This window comes from Myotis brandtii, unplaced genomic scaffold, assembly GCF_000412655.1.
Source record: "Myotis brandtii unplaced genomic scaffold, ASM41265v1 scaffold143, whole genome shotgun sequence".
Lineage (NCBI taxonomy): Eukaryota > Metazoa > Chordata > Mammalia > Chiroptera > Vespertilionidae > Myotis > Myotis brandtii.
The window spans coordinates 4,199,326-4,217,911 of NW_005355115.1; the positions used below are offsets into that span (position 1 = coordinate 4,199,326).

At 53.6% G+C, this 18,586-nt stretch overlaps 1 protein-coding gene across 2 annotated transcripts in view; it reads right to left on the bottom strand.

The window, feature by feature from the left end:
* CUL9 (cullin 9) overlaps positions 1-18,586 on the bottom strand; it is a 37,626-nt gene that overhangs the window by 1,940 nt on the left and 17,100 nt on the right. Inside the window, exons 17-38 of one of the 2 annotated variants that reach the window (XM_005860998.2) lie at positions 18,140-18,245; positions 17,776-17,871; positions 17,348-17,523; positions 16,977-17,110; positions 16,445-16,624; positions 16,172-16,281; positions 15,894-16,076; positions 15,594-15,754; positions 15,126-15,354; positions 14,855-15,044; positions 11,240-11,379; positions 10,991-11,120; positions 10,654-10,853; positions 8,879-9,129; positions 7,336-7,681; positions 2,663-2,803; positions 2,354-2,518; positions 1,964-2,127; positions 1,527-1,620; positions 950-1,024; positions 725-835; positions 483-600 (exon numbers count right to left, since the gene is read on the bottom strand). In XM_005860998.2, coding sequence (XP_005861060.1) covers positions 483-600; positions 725-835; positions 950-1,024; positions 1,527-1,620; positions 1,964-2,127; positions 2,354-2,518; positions 2,663-2,803; positions 7,336-7,681; positions 8,879-9,129; positions 10,654-10,853; positions 10,991-11,120; positions 11,240-11,379; positions 14,855-15,044; positions 15,126-15,354; positions 15,594-15,754; positions 15,894-16,076; positions 16,172-16,281; positions 16,445-16,624; positions 16,977-17,110; positions 17,348-17,523; positions 17,776-17,871; positions 18,140-18,245 — 3,500 coding nt within the window. Of the gene's footprint in view, positions 1-482; positions 601-724; positions 836-949; positions 1,025-1,526; positions 1,621-1,963; positions 2,128-2,353; positions 2,519-2,662; positions 2,804-7,335; positions 7,682-8,878; positions 9,130-10,653; positions 10,854-10,990; positions 11,121-11,239; positions 11,380-14,854; positions 15,045-15,125; positions 15,355-15,593; positions 15,755-15,893; positions 16,077-16,171; positions 16,282-16,444; positions 16,871-16,976; positions 17,111-17,347; positions 17,524-17,775; positions 17,872-18,139; positions 18,246-18,586 lie in introns of both variants that reach the window. The other variant, XM_014535397.1, reaches the window with a different exon arrangement.

Below are 18,586 nucleotides of genomic sequence, written 5' to 3' on the forward strand. Positions count from 1 at the left end.
GGGGCCCACACATCCTTTCAAAACAGCACCCATCGATTCGGACCTTGCCTCCCCCCTCCCCCCGCACGAATTTCATGCACTGTGCCTTTAGTAATCAAATAAAAGGTCAGGTGAAGACCTGTGCCCTTAGGCCAGGGGTCCTCAAACTACAGCCCGCCAAAAACATTTATCTGGCCCGCCGGGTGTTTTTGCCGCCGCTGTGTGCATAGGAATTTGTTCATAGTTTTTTTTAAACTATAGTCCGGCCCTCCAATGGTCTGAGGGACAGTGAACTGGCCCCCTGTTTAAAAAGTTTGAGGACCCCTGCCTTAGGCACTTACAGCCTGAACTATATGCCTTTCCAGCAGAATTTTAAAAGGCCTGTGGTGATAAGGCCATGAGGAACGAGGAAGGGACAGAGTGAAGGTGGGGAGCTGGAGCAGGGGCGCTCAGGGGGGAGGGGGGCAGGAGAGAGGACTGAGCAGGCAGGGGGCAGGCCTCACCCAGGAGGATCTGCAGGGCATTGGTGTGTAGCTCCAGGTTCTCGGTCTGCTGCTCCACCACGTCCATTTGCTCCGTTTCCTGGTTGTAGAAGCTGTACACGCAGGCATAGGCCAGCACCTAGGGGAGCCCAAGTCAGGCCTCCCACCTGCTCCCTCCCCCTTCCCTCCATCCAAACCGGTCAGAGACAGCTGCCCAGCCCACCAGTCCCCTTGGCACATTCCCCCACCCCCCACCCCCCAACCTTTCGAGCCTGCTCAAGTCCCCGGCAGGCGTCGCTGAGGAAGGTGAAGGATTTGGGCGGGGGCACCTCATGGATGGCAGATACTCGGTTCCACAGGTTCACAGCAAACTCCTGTGCAGAGGAAGGCGGTCAGCGGGCGCATGCACACACATCCCTTCAGAACAGCACCCATCGATTCGGACCTTGGGCCCCTCCCGGCCTCTCCCCCACCCTCCCCCTCCTCACCCGGGCCTGGTGATGGAAAGTACACCTCTCGTTGTAGTCCTGGAACCGCTTCTCTTGGCGAGCTGCCTTGCTTACCTGTGAGACACATAGGGGGCTACTGTGCTTCGCTGGGACAGCGCGGGCTCGTCAGACTACCATTCACAGAGGCCTTTCCACGCTTTGCCCAGATTCTCTCTGTAATCCTCAGACTCTGTGAGGTAGGTCACATTATTACCCCCTTTTACAGGTGAGAATGCTGACGAGTGGACAAGTAAACTGACCCAAAGCCACATACTAACTGGAAGAGCCAGGTCCTGACTCAGTCCGTGCTCTCTGCTCTGCCCTGCTGCCCCGAGAATGCCCAGCCCACCCCAGCCCTCTGTAGCCACCTGGGGGTGGAAGTCCCACCCTGGGCCTCTGGTCCCCGTGCATGGACCTCCCAGGACAGACCTCCCAGCACTGCAGGCCTAGGTGGCTTGTCTTCTCCCCACTGAGCCACTGTCCCAACAATTGTTAGGCTGCTCTCCACACAGCCCTCTGCTCAGGGCCCCTCCTGCCTGCCTTCGGGCCTCTCGCTCCTCGCTGCCCAGCCCCTTACCATGGCAGAGCAGTTGTAATAGTCTTTGTGATTTGGCTTCCAGGACTTGAGGCAGCGCCAGCAGAATCCGTGGTTGCATTTGGCGCAGGTCATGCTACGGAGGAAGCTATCTGGTCAGAGGACTCCTGCCTCTGGCCAGGGCCGCACCAGGAAAGCCAGGGGCCTAGATGCACACGGACGGTGTCCCTGGCCCCTCCATGCCCTAACCTGACCAGTTCCTGCTGAAAGCACCCTGGCTTCTGAGTCCCCACACACTAGACTAAACACGGGGGAACATGAGCTGAGGGCGTCGCTCTGGAGGGTGTCCAGAGAGGGTAGTTGAGTAACTGCCCTTGTTGCTCAGCTTTTCAGAATCCCCACCACTCCTTTCTTACCACCAGGCCTCTACTCTCTCCTGTGCCTGCCGACTCCCCAGGGCCCACAGCACCCGTTCTTACTGCAGACACCCCTCATTCTTCTCGATGGGGGTCTGACAGCTGGGACAGCGCTTAGAGATGAGCTTGGCCAGGTGCTTGCTCTGGGCCTCCACACTCATGCCGTCGTAGTAGCCGCCATCGTCGACCCACTGAGACATGTGGCCACAGCTGGCAGGGTAGTGTGCCTAGAGCAGGACGGGGAGGTGAGGACACAGCCCAGCCCTCGCTCAGGGCGGCCCTCCTGCTATTGTTCGAGGGAGGCGGAAGGGAGGGAGGCTCCATTTGGAGGATGACAGGAGGAGGAACAAAGCTCCACTCGGTGGCGGAGGATGAGGACAAGGCAGAATCTGTGTGCTGAGCAGGGACGGGTGTGGGTCCCGGCTCAGCATCAGGGCTGGGGTGGGCACCCACCTCAGGGAAGCTACAGTTGAAGCAGGAGGCCCAGCCACACTTGGAGCAGGTGGTCCCTGAGCCCAGGCCCTGGCGGCACAGGATGCGGTCACAGCCCTGGGGGTTGGTGCACCACGTCAGGTTGGAGCAGCTGTCCACGTAGCCACGCAGCAGGGCCTTCTCGTACTGTGGGGACAGAGGGGCCACAGGCGAGGGCCTGGCTCGCTAGGTCGCCACACCTCCAGGCCCCCCCGCACCCCGCAGTCAGCCCACTCCATGGGGTCTGCCCCTCTGGCTGTGCACCGGAGCCTCTCTCGGAGGAGCGGGTACCTTGGAGATGACCTCTGGCGAGGAGACAATGGCACGAATGAAGGCTCCCGTGGGCTGGGCCGGGCAGTCGGCAATGGGGCAGGTGCAATTCATCACCAGGTTCTGCTCGATTCGAGTTGTCAGATACTCATTCCAGCAAGACTGGGAGGGCACAGGAGGGGCCGCTCAGGGAAGTGCGGGAGCAGCACCAGGAGGCGGTGCCCTGGCCACTCATCGCGCACCTCTCCCCCATGATGCAGGCCAGAGACAAGCAGCTTCTAGGTCAGCCTCACAACTGACCCTAATCTTTCTGGCTCCCACTGCTTTTCCTGGAATTGGTCCAAATTACAGTTGTCTTTGAGGATACGTGGGCCAGGACAGCAGCCTAATTATAATTATTGTTGGGATGGACATAGAGGGAGCAGGTAAAGAGAATTAAAAAAATAAGAAAGATTCAAGTTCCAAGAAAGAATTGGCGAGAGCAAGAAGGTCAGAGAGGAAGGAGGCCGGGAGGTGGGTGCCCTTCCCCACGGGGTGGCCTCTCCCCCTGGCCCCACTGCTCACCTCAATGCCTGTCTGGAGGCTCTGTCCCCCCAGACTCGGCCTCTTCTGCACAAAACAGACTTGCCCACTGCAGCTCCCGAGTCCTGAGAAACGGTACCCCGCTCCCCTCCAGTTCCAGGGTCAGAACCTTCAATCTCCTGAACCCTTGTCTTGCGCCCATGTCACCGCCTCACCCTAAACCAGGCCACTGTTGACTCCTAAACTGCTGCCGGAGCTGATCCCCAAACCTTCCACCCTGTCTCTCCCCATCAAACCCACTTGGTTTATGCGTGACTGGCAGCCCGAGCTCCCAGAACACTCCGATAAGAGCCCCCTCCCTCACACTGCAGACGCGGAGCTTTCCAAACGACGCACTTGACCCCAGGGGAGGACATGTATCTGTGGTAGCAAAGCTCCAGGACTGATGGGAAGCACGGGCCTGGACTTTTACTAAACAAAACAAGTATATATTTTTATGGATTTTTAGAGAGTGGAAGGGAGAGAGAAACATCAATGTGAGACAGACACATCGATTGGTTGCCTCCTGCACATGCCCTGACCAGGCCCAGGGATTGAACCTGCAACCCAGCCACATGCCCTTGACTGGAAATCGAACCCGAGACCCATCGGTGCATGGGCCAATGCTCTAACCACTGAGATACACCAACCAGGGCAAACCCCTTTTTATATAGTGAAAGAAACCCAGATAAACTGAGAAGTTGAATGCAAAATTCCCGTATTTCCAAGATAAAACAGGACATTTCTCCAAATTCAGACAGCTACTTGCAGGCACATAGAGGTGGCAGGACCCCTCACTACCACAGAGGACAACTTGGCTGACCGCTCACCCTTAGGTACCCCCTCAGCTCTGGGCTTGCTGTTGGCTCATGCTGTTTCCACTGCCCAGCCCAACTGGTATTGGGTCTCAGGCCCTCTGACAACCCCCCTGCCACTCAAGGCTCATCCTGGGAAGCCACCTCCAACTGCTCCAGGCCCCGGATCCCCCACCCTGAGTTCTCCTGCCTTTCATTTGTGCCATTTGGCCGGGACTTAGTCACAGGCTCCTCCTCTGCTGGGCCTTGTCCATCAGCCTGTTTTTCTCAGTGGTGTTTTTAGGCTCCCTGTCTCCATATCGCTATAGGGTGGGGGTGCCCCAAGTTCAATGTCCTGGGCCTGTTTCTCACTCCCTGGGTGATACCAGCCAGGCCTCTCTACTGAGTTCTGAATTTGAAAACCCACTGTCTACTTGCCAGTCCCACACAGGTCCCAACAAGCAGCTCCAACTTCATGGACACAAAAGACTGCATTGCCCTTCAAAATCCTGTTCCCAGGCCCAACATTTCCCCCAAGCCAGTAAAAGATGACACATCCCATCCACCCAGATACTCAAAAACCCAGGAATCACCCTCCATTTTGTCCCAAGCCCCCGAATCCACTCCCCAAGTCCTACCTGCTCTACCTCCAAATGCAGCCCGCCCATCCACTCCGCTATTCCCCTGTCCCTAGGCCGCACGACCACCTTCTCTGGCCTGTTTGGACCAGTCTCCGAAGGGGTGTCCCTGCTTCCTCTCTTGTCCTGACCAAGCTTTTCTCCACACAAAGTGACCCTTTCAAAAATGTGCATTAGAGCAGATCACTCCCCTGCTTACACCCACCATGGCTTCCCCTGGAGCAAAGCCCACTGTGTGCCAATCCCACCAACTGGCCCCTTGCACCTGCCAAGCCTCCCCCCCCCCCGGCCCCTTCACTGGCTCTTCCCTCCGTTCACTGGCTCTTCTCTCCGTTCACTGGCTCTTCCCTCCGTTCACTGGCTCTTCTCTCCGTTCACTGGCTCTTCCCTCCGTTCACTGGCTCTTCTCTCCGTTCACTGGCTCTTCCCTCCGTTCACTGGCTCTTCTCTCCGTTCACTGGCTCTTCCCTCCGTTCACTGGCTCTTCCCTCCGTTCACTGGCTCTTCCCTCCGTTCACTGGCTCTTCCCTCCGTTCACTGGCTCTTCCCTCCGTTCACTGGCTCTTCCCTCCGTTCACTGGCTCTTCCCTCCGTTCACTGGCTCTTCCCTCCGTTCACTGGCTCTTCCCTCCGTTCACTGGCTCTTCCCTCCGTTCACTGGCTCTTCCCTCCGTCCGCCACTCTTCCCCCCAGATCTCCTCCTCAGACGGGCCTTCCCCAACCTCCCCAGTCTGAAGTCCCTTACGAGGCCCCCAGCCCACTCCTACCCCAGTCACTTCCAACAACATGACCCACTGCAGTCTCTTCCCTGCACTTATCCGAAGAGTGTGGGCCCTGGACGAGACTGCCCAAACCCAATCCGGCCCTGGGCAGGTTCCTTCTCCACCCAGTGCCTCCCTCTGAAGTCTGCCAAATGGGGATGATAAGTCCTTGCCTCACAGAGAACTAGGATGCAACCAAGCAAAGAATGTGTGTGAGGCAGCCTAACGGCCTAGAGCGAGTCCCCGTAACTATTAGCTGCTATTTCCAGCCTCTAGTTACTTCTTGCTTGGATTGTCCCACTCCCTCATTCAGCACCTAGTGCTGTGCACACAGTAAACCCAGGACAAGTATTAGTTGAAGGAAAAAATGGGCGGTCAAGGAAGTCCGTAAGGACCTAGAGAAAAGCGAGCACAGGCACCTATGTGAGAAGAGGAACTGGAAACCGAGCAAAAGGGAAGGAGAAAAGGTACAAGCGTGCACTGCACCTGTCCCAGACCACACACCCTGGGACGCTGCTGGGAGAGGCAGCGACCATTCATGGCAACAACGGCGCTCATCCTGTTGAGCTGATGTCTGTGAGGGAGGGGACATCAGGCCCTCAGCACTCGGTTCCCTGCCTCTGAAGACTCCGTACTCGCTCCCCCACCTATGGCCTTGTCTGCGTGAGCTTTGCAGCAGCAAACCCTGCCTTCCCATACTTTTGTGCTATGTCCTGGTTTGTAATACTTCTTTTTATTTTCATAATAAATAAGAGTATATACCAGAGTGAAGCAAAAGCAGGTTTGTAGTTGTGAGTACACAAAACAGTTTATTCCTGTATCATTATTTATTAATTAGTGTATTATTTTCCATATGAACAACTACAGACCTACTTTTGCCCACCCATATAAAAGAAGTGAAGATGTTCTAAGATAAAGATTTGAATGCTGGAAAGGAAACCATAAACTATTGTCACCACCAATTTAATAACACCTCCTTTACAAAGTGCCTTAAGGTGCACTGTATGTGAGATGTGTGTGTGAGACGTATGTGTGTGTTAAGATGTGTGTGCGAGACGTATGTTAAGATGTGTGTGTGAGACGTATGTGTGTTAAGATGTGTGTGCGAGACGTATCTGTGTGTTAAGATGTGTGGGCGAGACGTGTGTGTTAAGATGTGTGTGTGAGACGTGTGTTAAGATGTGTGTGTGAGACGTATGTGTGTTAAGATGTGTGTGTGAGACGTATGTATGTGTTAAGATGTGTGTGTGAGACGTATGTGTGTGTTAAGATGTGTGTGTGAGACGTGTGTGTGTGTTAAGATGGGTGTGTGAGACGTATGTGTGTGTGTGTGCCTGTGTCTGTGTCTAGTCCTCAAACTTGGCTGATACTGGAATCACCTGAGGAGGTTTTAACGTCCATATGCTGGGGTTTCACCAGCAGAAATTCCGATTTACGTGGCCTGGTAGATCGCATGAGCATCAGGATCTTTAAAAGCTCGTGAGTGCCCTGGCTGGTTTGGCTCAGTGGGTAGAGTGTCAGCCTGTGGACCGAAGGGTCCCGGGTTCGACTCCGGTCAAGGGCACGTACCTGGGTTGCAAGCTCCTCCTGCCTGGGCCCTAGGTCCTAGTCAGGGTGCGTGCAGGAGGCAACCAATCAGTGTTTCTCACATCGATGTTTCTCTGTCTTTCCCTCTCTCTTCCACACTAAGAATCAATGGAAAAATATCCTTGGGTGAGGATTAAAAAAAAAAAGCTCCCAGAGATTATAATACGCAGCCAGTTTGAGAACCACTGATGCATACCAATATCGCTGGATCCTAACAAAACTAGTTTAAGGGACTAAGAGACCTGTCCCACATTCCTGGGGTAGGCAATGGCGGCGCTAGGGCTAGAACCAGTAGTTGCCAAGGAACCGCATTCGAGTAGAAAGCCAGGGGCAGGAGAGAGCTGGGGCCTCACCTTGCAGCAGTAGTGCCTGCAGCAGAGAGAGGGCAAGTCGTCATCCGGCTCCAGGGGGCTGACACAGACAGGGCAGTGGTCGGGGCGTGTAGGGGCAGCCTGGGGCTGGGGCACCCGCAGCCCAGCTGCCAGCAGCAGTGGCTGGGGGTTATCACTGTAGCTCTGCAGCAGCTGCTCGGCACTCCAGTGGGCATGAGCCAAAAGGTGCTGAGCTACATCTGGCTCCAGGTTCAGCGTCTCCTGCACCTGCCGCACCGTCTGCTCCATCAGCCCTTCCACCTCCTGGGGGCTCATGGTGCGGCCTGCAGGCAGCTGAAGGGATGCCAGGGCGGCCACAGCTTCTGGGCTTGGGGGGCAGAGAAGAGTCAGTGGTCAGTCTCCCGGTCCTGCTTATACAAGCTACTGACTGAACCCCACCTTGTCCCCCAGCTCCCTGCTTGCACACCCCTGTCACACTTGCTTAACCAGCCAGAGAATAACCCCCAAACCAACTGTCACAGCAGGCTCCTCCACAGAAGCATTTGTAGGTGTGGGGGTTGGGCTGGATGTCAAAATGACTGCGGCACCACAGGAATCGAGTGGGTGGGGGTCAGGATGCTAACTGACCTACAGTAGATGGGACAGTCCCACTGGAGGTCCCACCCAAATGCTACCAGCATGTCTGCTGAGAAAGAGTGTGGTCTGTGGACCAGCAGCACGGGTATCAGAGGCAGCTCTACCGAAGCAGGATCTGCATTTTAACAAGATCCCAGGTGATGTATGCGCATGTGAAAGGTGGAGAAATATTCTAGTCTAGAGAACTCACTCTATACCCAATGCAAATAACAGGCATCGAAGAGGTGCCCTAAAAACTTCTGGTGAATTGGATCTGATGCAGAAGTTTTAGCCACTTAAGGGACAGCTATGGCAAATTCCTCCAGAACAGGCTTCCCATTGTGGTTTGTATATTTCACTGAGCAGAGTACATAGCACTCAATACATATTGCATATTTCATATTTGCTTAGATGAGACATATATAAAGGAGTTCACATGGGTGGGTCCCTTGCTAAGGGCTGACTCTAGGAGGAGGGGGACAGATTAGAAAGGAAAAGAAGGGGTGAAGGCACTGGGAGGAGGAATGAGGACGATCGAATGGGGGAAAATACGGGGAGAGGGAAAAGGGGTTAGACCAGCGATGGCGAACCTATGACACGCGTGTCAGAAGTGACACGCGAACTCATTTTTTTGGTTGATTTTTCTTTGTTAAATGGCACTTAAATATATAAAATAAATACCAAAAATATAAGTCTTTGTTTTACTATGGTTGCAAATATCAAAAAATTTCTCTATGTGACACGGCACCAGAGTTAAGTTAGGGTTTTTCAAAATGCTGACATGCCGAGCTCAAAAGGTTCGCCATCACTGGGTTAGACAAAGAAATGACGTGTGTTTCCACCAGGGAACCTGGCCCCTCCCAAGTTATTGAGGTACCATCTGTCATGGGGAGCCCGTCTCTCTCTACTGCTTGCAGCCCCCGCAGGGGGCGGGGCTGGGGGTGGCTACCTGGGCTTGGAGGCCCCGGTGGTTCGGCTGCCACAGAAGGGGATCTCTGCCTGGCCCCGGCAGGGCCCCGTGGGCTCTGGGCTGGCGTACAGCAGCATCTGGGGCCAGTCATCACGCTGTTTCACGTAGCCCTGGCCCAGGAGGTGCAGGATGCAAGAGAAGACATCTGTGCTGGTACAGGCCACGCCCCCGGCAACAGTGCGGCCCAGGCTCCCGGGAGGGTTTGGGCCCTTCTGCCAGGCCTCCAGCACCTGGATGGGAGGAGGAAACAGGCAGGCCATGTTACCTAGAGGAGCAGCCTGTCTAGGCTCGATGCCCAGCTGTGTGACAACGGATAAATTACTAACCCCCTCATGCCTCATTTTTCTTACCTGTCAAATGAAAAGGACGATAATAATAATAATAATAATAATAATAATAATACTGCCTATCTCACTCTGCGCATGTCCTGTCTCTACTTGCAGTCTACCGGCCCCGTCAGGGATAGAAAACCCAGACAGAAATGTCACCCTGGGAGGGCTCACACTGACAGTTTACCCTGCCTTGGGGTGACCTCTGGCTCTAACCTCCAACCCCAAGCACAGCTTCCTCCCCCCTCCCCTAACTTCAGGGCCCCCTGTCTGCCTACCAGACAAACCAGCTGATCAATGTGGAGGCCCTCCTCCCCGTGGGCTTTGAGGATACGGACAAGAAGACAGCTCAAGAGGTTCCTCTTCTGTTCCAGGGTTCGACCCTCATCCTTCTTTACATCCAGGTACTTCTGGGGAGGTATCAGCCACAGGGCCTCCCCACAGGGCCGGAGCGCAGGCTCACGCACTCGCAGCACACCTGGAACTCACTGCCAGTTAGTGCCCGGGGAGGGGGAGGGGCAGAAAGGGGACCCGTTCTCCTTCCCTACCACACTACCCTGCCCTGGGGGCCCCACACCCTATGAGCAGAGTCTCAGGCCAGCCCCACTGACCTACCCCCCTGTGGAAAGTCCTGACCCTCATGCAGGGTCAAAGGGCCATTCTCAGAGGTGAGGGGCAGGAGTGCCTGGAGCAGTAGCTGTGGGGTGAGGTCAGAATTCTTCAGCAAGGTTTCTACTGACACCTCCTGGTGAGGAGAAACAGGGGCAGTCAGAAGTGGGGAGAAAGGATGGGAGGAGGAACAGAGTTTAGAACAGTGGCAGACAAGGGGGGAAAGAAGACAGAGAGGCGGAGGAGCTGAGGCACCTCTGTCTGGTTGAAATTCAACAGCAGCCACATCTGCACAGTGGACACATGCAGGGTCTGGTCCCCAAACTGCAGCTCAGCCCGGCCCAGCCACGTCCACTGCAGCCGCCGATGTGGTCCCCGGACTGGATGGTTCTGGCCTGGGAGCATGTCGAGGAGAAGGGTGGAGACACAGAACAGGGAAAAGGGGGTTAGGCGCTGAGGCGAGGGTCACTGTTAGTTAGGTTTGCTCTTGCTAGTCTCTCAGGCCCCAGCATTACAGCCTCCGGAGCGCAGCCTCCCTGGCAAGTCAGGCATCTGGGAGCCCCCTCCCCCGCCCCCCCGTACCCAACCCTGCATGAGACAGGCTCCATGGACTGCCTATCTCACTCTGCGCATGTCCTGTCTCTACTTGCAGTCTACCGGCCCCGTCAGGGATAGAAAACCCAGACAGAAATGTCACCCTGGGAGGGCTCACACTGACAGTTTACCCTGCCTTGGGGTGACCTCTGGCTCTAACCTCCAACCCCAAGCACAGCTTCCTCCCCCCTCCCCTAACTTCAGGGCCCCCTGTCTGCCTACCAGACAAACCAGCTGATCAATGTGGAGGCCCTCCTCCCCGTGGGCTTTGAGGATACGGACAAGAAGACAGCTCAAGAGGTTCCTCTTCTGTTCCAGGGTTCGACCCTCATCCTTCTTTACATCCAGGTACTTCTGGGGAGGTATCAGCCACAGGGCCTCCCCACAGGGCCGGAGCGCAGGCTCACGCACTCGCAGCACACCTGGAACTCACTGCCAGTTAGTGCCCGGGGAGGGGGAGGGGCAGAAAGGGGACCCGTTCTCCTTCCCTACCACACTACCCTGCCCTGGGGGCCCCACACCCTATGAGCAGAGTCTCAGGCCAGCCCCACTGACCTACCCCCCTGTGGAAAGTCCTGACCCTCATGCAGGGTCAAAGGGCCATTCTCAGAGGTGAGGGGCAGGAGTGCCTGGAGCAGTAGCTGTGGGGTGAGGTCAGAATTCTTCAGCAAGGTTTCTACTGACACCTCCTGGTGAGGAGAAACAGGGGCAGTCAGAAGTGGGGAGAAAGGATGGGAGGAGGAACAGAGTTTAGAACAGTGGCAGACAAGGGGGGAAAGAAGACAGAGAGGCGGAGGAGCTGAGGCACCTCTGTCTGGTTGAAATTCAACAGCAGCCACATCTGCACAGTGGACACATGCAGGGTCTGGTCCCCAAACTGCAGCTCAGCCCGGCCCAGCCACGTCCACTGCAGCCGCCGATGTGGTCCCCGGACTGGATGGTTCTGGCCTGGGAGCATGTCGAGGAGAAGGGTGGAGACACAGAACAGGGAAAAGGGGGTTAGGCGCTGAGGCGAGGGTCACTGTTAGTTAGGTTTGCTCTTGCTAGTCTCTCAGGCCCCAGCATTACAGCCTCCGGAGCGCAGCCTCCCTGGCAAGTCAGGCATCTGGGAGCCCCCTCCCCCGCCCCCCCGTACCCAACCCTGCATGAGACAGGCTCCATGGAAGAAACACCAGAGACCTGGGCTTTGCCCTTAAGGAGGGGACAGATCCTCTAGGCTGGGTCTCTTCCTTGCCCTGTGTCCAGCTCGGGCAAGGCGAGCCTGGCAAGTGCGCTCAGACTGGAGAGCAAGGACGCTGTCAAAGGCAGAGAGTTTCAAACGGAGCCACCTGAGAGGTCACTCTGGCTACGATGGGACAGTTTGGACGACAAAAGAATGACACCCGCGATGGATTGAAACACATGAAATTTTTTTAAATCCATGAATTCACAATGATGGTGTTTTTTTAGGAGACTTCATTGGGCATCTTTAGAGGATGCCAGAGAACCAACACATTATTTTGAAAACTGGTTCAAAATAAAGGGGAGGAGGAGAGAGTCAAGCCTCTCCTGTATCAACGGTACTTGAAGGTAACTAGAACGCTGATGAGAAAAGTTTCTCTGTACAGAGAAAGCATTCCGGCAAATACACGAGGAAGGAATGAGAGAACTAGAATGTCACCAGTCCGTAACCCCCAGTGAGATGGTCAACCTACGCAATGCTAACGAACGACTGTCTAGTGGAAAGCTGATGGGAACCATATGCAATGTGTACATCAGACTAACAACACTGACACCCACTGATCCACCTCAGCACAGAAAGACAGCCAGACGTAACACGCCTCCTGGAGAAGGACGCAACACCACCCATGGAGTGTTCCTGCCCAAGAAATCCAACTCAAAGCGGAATGAGCTTCTATAGCTAACGATCAGTTTTCAGGAAATAAAGGAGACAGAGGAGCATGCTAGAGGACACCTCGTGGATACAATCGGCAAAATCCAGCCTGTCAACAACTCGGAAAACAACCCCGTTTCCCCCACAAACAATCGCAAAAGGGGTAGAAAAAAAAAAGGGAGACAGGAACCCATAGATTGAGGGAGATGAAAAATAGAACTAAATCAAGTGCAATACGTGGGCTTGGTTTAGACCCTCAATAAACAAAAACACCTAATTTTAAACACTTTGACAATTACATAAACATGAACACTAAATGTATATTTGATATTAGGAATTGTTAATTTCTAAAGGTTTGATAATGTAGTATCCTTGCCTTTAAAAAGAGAGTCCTTATCTTTTCAATTTCAGGGCTGTATGGGGCGTGCAGGAGGCAGCCAATCAATGATTTTCTCCCATCATTGATGTTGCTATCTCTCTCTCCCTCTTTCTTTCTCTCTGACATCAATAAAAATATATTTAAAAAATAAATAAATAAAAAAGATCTAAAAGAATTATCCATCCAAACAAAAAGTAGAAGGATAAAAAAAGATGTACTAGAAAGACAGTAACCAAGGAAAGCTGGTATACTATTAATACCAGGTAAAAATGGACTTTAAGAGCTTTACTAGAAGGTCACTCCATAATGACAAGATCTAATTAACCATGAAGATTCTATACCTGCATAGCCCATTGTGATAGCCAGTAGCCACATGAGGCTACTTAAATTTAAACTGGTTAAAGTAAATAAAATTAAATATTCAGTCACCCAGCCGACTAGTGACTGGGTGACAAGTACTCAATAGCCACAAATGTCTATCATACTGAACAGTGCAGAACGTTTCTATCCTTGCAGAAAGTTCTATTAGCAGCACTGTTAAATAATTTTAAAGTTGTATATAATATCAGTCAAAATATATAAAGGGAAATTTACATACTTAATTTAGAAATTCACTATCATAATGGTAGATTAGAGCACACCTCTCTCAGTAATAGATCAAGCAGATAAAAATAAGGTTATAGAAAGTGTGAACAATACAATGAACAAGGTCAATTTAGTGAAATATGTATAATCTTGTATCCAGCAACAGAAAAACACACATTGTTCTTAATCACACATGGGAAACTTATAAAATTTGACCATCTACTTAGCCACAAAGGAAGTCTCCATAAATGGCAAAGATTCAGTATCACAGAAACCATGTTCTTTGGCCACAATGGAATGAAGGTTGAAATCTAAAACAAAAAGAATACTAAACAGCCCCGGCCAGGTGGCTCAGTTGGTTGGAGCATCGTCCAGTACACCAAAAAAAAAAACAAAAACAAAAAACAAAAAACACTAAGCAAACAAAACAAAGAAAAATCTGCTTGGAAATCTTAAAATCTACCTCTAGAAAACTAATAAGTTAAAGAAAAAATAAAAATTAGAAAATTCTCTGAACTAAACAATGAAAATATTACATAATAAGAACTTGATTCAACGTCCCAAATGTCCATCAGCAGCAGAAAGGGTAAATATATTCCTACAATGGACTATGACTCAGCAATACAAAAGAACACAGTAATGACACAACTGACAACCTGGATCACTCCCACAGACATTAAGTTGAGAGAAGGAAATTAGATACAGCAGAATATATATTCTCTGACTCCAATTATATGATGTTCATATACAGGCAAAAATCTATGGTGACAAAGGGAAGAACAACAGTTTCCCTTGGAAGAAGATACTGACTAGAAAGGAGACATGAAGGAGATGAAGGAGGGAGCTTTCTGGGTGCTGGGAGTATTCTGCATCTTGAGCTGGGGGTGGTTAAGGAAATGCATATGGATACAAAATTCATTAAGTCACAATTAAGATGTGTGCGCTTTACTGACTACTAATTATACCTTAATAAAAAATAGTTCATATAAAATAAACAAATCCACCCTAGCTGGTTTGGCTTTGTGGTTAGAGCACTGGCCCCCGGACTGAATGGTTGAGGGTTGGATTCCAGTCAAGAGACATACCTTGGTTGCAGACTTGGTCCCCAGCCCTGGTCAGGACATATGTGGGAGGCAACCAATCGATGTGTCTCTCTCACATTGATATTTCTCTCTCTCTCTCTTTCCCCTTCCCTTATACTCTCTCTCTCTAAAAATCAACGGAAAAAATATCCTGGGGTGAGGATTAACAACAACAAAAAAGTATAGATCTTACAGAATGCAGCTAAAGTAATATTGAGAGGGCGATTAATAGCCTTAAATACTTATATTTAAAAAGAAGTCTGAAAAGACTAGCATGCAACTTGAAGTTAGAAAAAGGAAAATAGAACCAATTCATATAGAGTTGAAGGAAATGAGAAATTAATGAAAATCGAACCCACACTTCTTCACCCTTCCCTAGGAGACTGCTGTTGCTAGAGAATGTTTCTTCCTACCTATGCATTCTTGTCCAAAGGTCACCTCCTCTTCCTCTCTTGCCACCCCAAACCTCACCCCAATATCCAATTGCCTGTCCCATCTCCTCACTCTGGCTGTAGAAATTGGAGAAGCGGTCAAGGGCATCACAGAATTCTGTGGGAAGGCACTTTCTGGGATGGTACAGGTAGCAGAGTGGGGAGACGGGCCAGCAGCGTGGTGACAGGACCAGTATAGAAACTGTTGGACCTGGGTCCTTGAGAAATACTTCTTTCCCAGACTCCTCTTCTTCCTCTTCCTCCTGAGAGAGAGAAGAATTTCAAGGGCTCTTGGCCTCCCTTCTTTCCTCTCCTGTTCTCCCGCTCTCCTCCCTTGCTCTTACCTCCTCTTCTTCCAGGCCCTGCTCTTCCTCATCCTCCTGCTCCAAGAGCAGCCTGTCAAGCTGCTGGAGCTGGAAGAGGTGGAACTGGCACTGCAGCCGCTCGGAGGCACTCAGGCTCTGCAGCATCTGCTGGGGGAGGCGGTGGGGGAAGCAGGAACCGATCTGCTCCAGCACGGCCCCCTCCAGCCAGCTGGAGCCCAGGCTCAGGAGACGGTCCGCCATGTAGTGCCTGCAGCACACACAGCCCAGGCCCGGCCTCAGTGTGGGCACTCGGCACGTAGGTCCCTCTGTGGCAGCCAACCTGGGTCACAGCCCTACCTCACCTCTTCCTTCCCACCAATGCCATGGCCATCCCTGGATCTTAATCTCTTGCCCCGACTGCCCCCCTTCATCTTCCCTCTAAGACTCAATCTCTGTCCTCTCTACACTCTAGGCCTCCCATCCCCTACTCTATCGACCTTCACTCACTGGTAAAAGTGCTCAAAAGTGGTGGCCAGCTCCAGGCCAGAAAGGACCATGATGGGCTCCAGGTGCCGCTGAAGCTGCCCCAGCATGTCTGCTCCAGGGGTTCCGCCAACCAGGCAGCCCTGGATCTGCTGGTCGATGTGTCTGGCAAACTGCTCACTCATCTGGGGCAATGGAAAGGGCACTGGTGAACCAGTAAGAGGGAGTGGAGGAGAGTGGGGAGTGAAAGGAGATGAGAGGGCAGAGAGGGGTGAGCCTTGCATGAGCTTACGCCCCGCCGACTGCGAGGCTGGTGGTACTCACGTGAGTAGCCGTGAGGAAGGACTGCTGCAGCAAGGCGCCTGAGAAGCCGCTGTGCAGGGCCAGCGTGAAGGCTGCCCGAGGCCCAAAGAGCTCTGAGCCTGCTCTCTGCAAGTGCTCATAGAGTGCACAGTAACGAGGCACGAAGTCTGGGGTCCTCCAGGCTGCAGCCAGGAACCTGCTGACCTGAGGAGAAAGAGCAAGAAATGTAAAAGGGAAGTCCCAGTATGCGGCCAGCCTCGCAGGCCTCCCTCCGCAGAGTTCAGCTTGCTTCTGCCCACCTGCTCCTGCACCACGCTCAGCCAGCACTGTGTCATGTTCCTCAGGCTGCTGCTCGGGAGAACAGGTGAAGGCCCAGGGCTCCGATCCTGACCCTTACTGTTCCTGCTGGCTGTAGAGACACCGGGCAAAGTAAGGAGTTTCATCTCAGCCTCCGGTGAGTCTCGGGGTCTTGGGTACTGACCCCTGGAAATGCCCACAGCAAAGCAGTAAGGAAGAGTAACACCGAGGGGAGGACCCAGGCTCTCAGCTCGGCCGCCCCGGCGGGGACTTACGGGGCTGAGTGGATGGCTCAGGAGAAGGCCCCGGAGGAGGCTCCACATGCACCAGCAAGTGGCAAAGGCGACGAACTCGAGAGGCAAAGGATGCTGCTCGACTCAGGGGGTTCCGAGAGCTCTCCCTCTGCTCCAAGTACTGACCCAGCAGCCATCCCAGGGAGCTCACACCTTCCGCGTCTAAAAGAAGATGGGTCAGGAACAGGTCCCCACGGGAAATGGGGCAACAGACGCCCGGGAGAAGGAGCAATGGTACAAAAAGGTTTGGGGGCCAGCACAGCCCTCGCCCCCCTCCCACCACGGTTTGCTTCAGCTGGAGTCTGGGGATATGGTAACAGATTGGGGGTGGGGTGGAGGGAAGATTCAAATACCAGAGTCTCAGGGAGCAGTCTGTGGAGGAAGGAAAGGAACACTGAGGTGACAGGCCTTTGGGGATAAAGACAGGAACCAAAAGAACCAAGAGCATTAACCCAGGCAGTGCCTGGGAATGGGGACAAGGAGCTGGTTAGTGGGCCGGGGTCGGGATGGTTACCGGGGGAGGTGATGTTCTGCACCAGGGGGCTGACCAGGGCCTCCCAGCAAGTCTTGCCCAGCGCTCGGGCGGCCTCATCATCAGGGAGGAAGCGATCAGCAAAATTCTGTTCATGGCGCAAAACCTTGTTCAGTCTGGGGATAAACAGTGTGTGGTCCAGGATTAAAGGCACACATCTCCTTGTGGCTCCACTCGAGTGCAGCCAACTCCTAATCACCCCGTGCTCAGTCCGCCCCCAGCTCTTCCCTGGCACATACTTCTCACCTGTGTTCACTTCCCTTGTGTCCTGGCCACTGCTTTACCTTTCAGACTCCACAGCATCTCCCCTTCAGTGTCCTGCTCCCTTACCCACCTCCTCCGGCCTCACCCACCTGGGGCAGAGCTGGAGGAGGCGCCTGCGGTCCTCTGCTATGTCCCGGCTCCAGGCTTGCGCCCGGATTGTGTAGAAGAGACATGTACGGCGACACAGCTGTTCCCGGAACAGTGGCCAGAAAGTGGGCTTGGGGCCCAGGACCTCCACACCCCGAACCCGGGTGTCGATGCCACCCTGTAACATGCATACACTTATCTGTCACCTAAGTCACCAAGCACTACCAAAGCCTGGCCTCACCCCTGAGTTCCCTGGAGCGACTCGAGACAGTCCTGCATCTCTGGGACTCAGCAGGGTCCCGGGCCATCCCCAGGCAGACTGAGGAGAAGTCTTGGTCCGAGCCTGGCCCCCAAACGCAGTAACCCAGTCACTATGGAAACCCCGTGCTACCTCTCAATCCCCAGACCCCCGCCTCTGCCCCTGCCCTACCTGCTGGCAGCGCTTTATGCGGATCTGGATGATGGGCCAGAAGCGGTTCAAGTTCTCCAGGAGGACCACCCGGCTGGCGGAGGGCACCACATTCACCTGGCGGGCAGGGGAGAAGAGGGAGGGCTGTCACCTCCAAGGCGGGGCTGGAAGGACTGCTGACAGCAACCAAGTTTGTGATGGTGTGTGCCCATCACTGCTCCTGCACGGAACCCACGGACCCACTCGGATCCACATCCTTAATTCCACTCACTGCTCACGAGGAGGAAGGGATATGGAATTCCCCAGGGGTGGGCCCTTCTGATCAGGCCCTGGGACAAACAGAAGGATGGGGAGTAAGGTGCGGGGGGATCACGGGGGTCCCCACCATGTTGAGCTCAGTGCTGATGCAGCTGGTGCTGTCACCCCCATACACCACCACCCTGGCCGGCATGTAACTGGAGTCCTCACTGGCCACCAGCAGAGTCAGCTGCCTGGGAGAGGAGAGAGGGGTCAGTCAGTCAGGACTCTGAGCTTAGCTCACTTCCTCCTCAGACTCCTGGCCCTCTGCCTAAGCACCAGTCCTCCCTAGACCCTCTGCTTTTGCCTCTATCTTCCCCCAAGTGGCTTCCAGCTCATACTTTCCACTGAAAATTGCCCAATGACTCCAAATCCACATCTCTACCCTACACTCCTCTCCTGAGCTTTCCTGCTGTGTGTCCCACAGGCATTTCCGTGTCATGCCTCAAGGTGGAAGGCACCTCAAGGTCAACAGGCCCAAGTGGAACTATCATGTCTTCAGAAACCTCCTCTCTCCTGGGAAAGAAAACTGCCA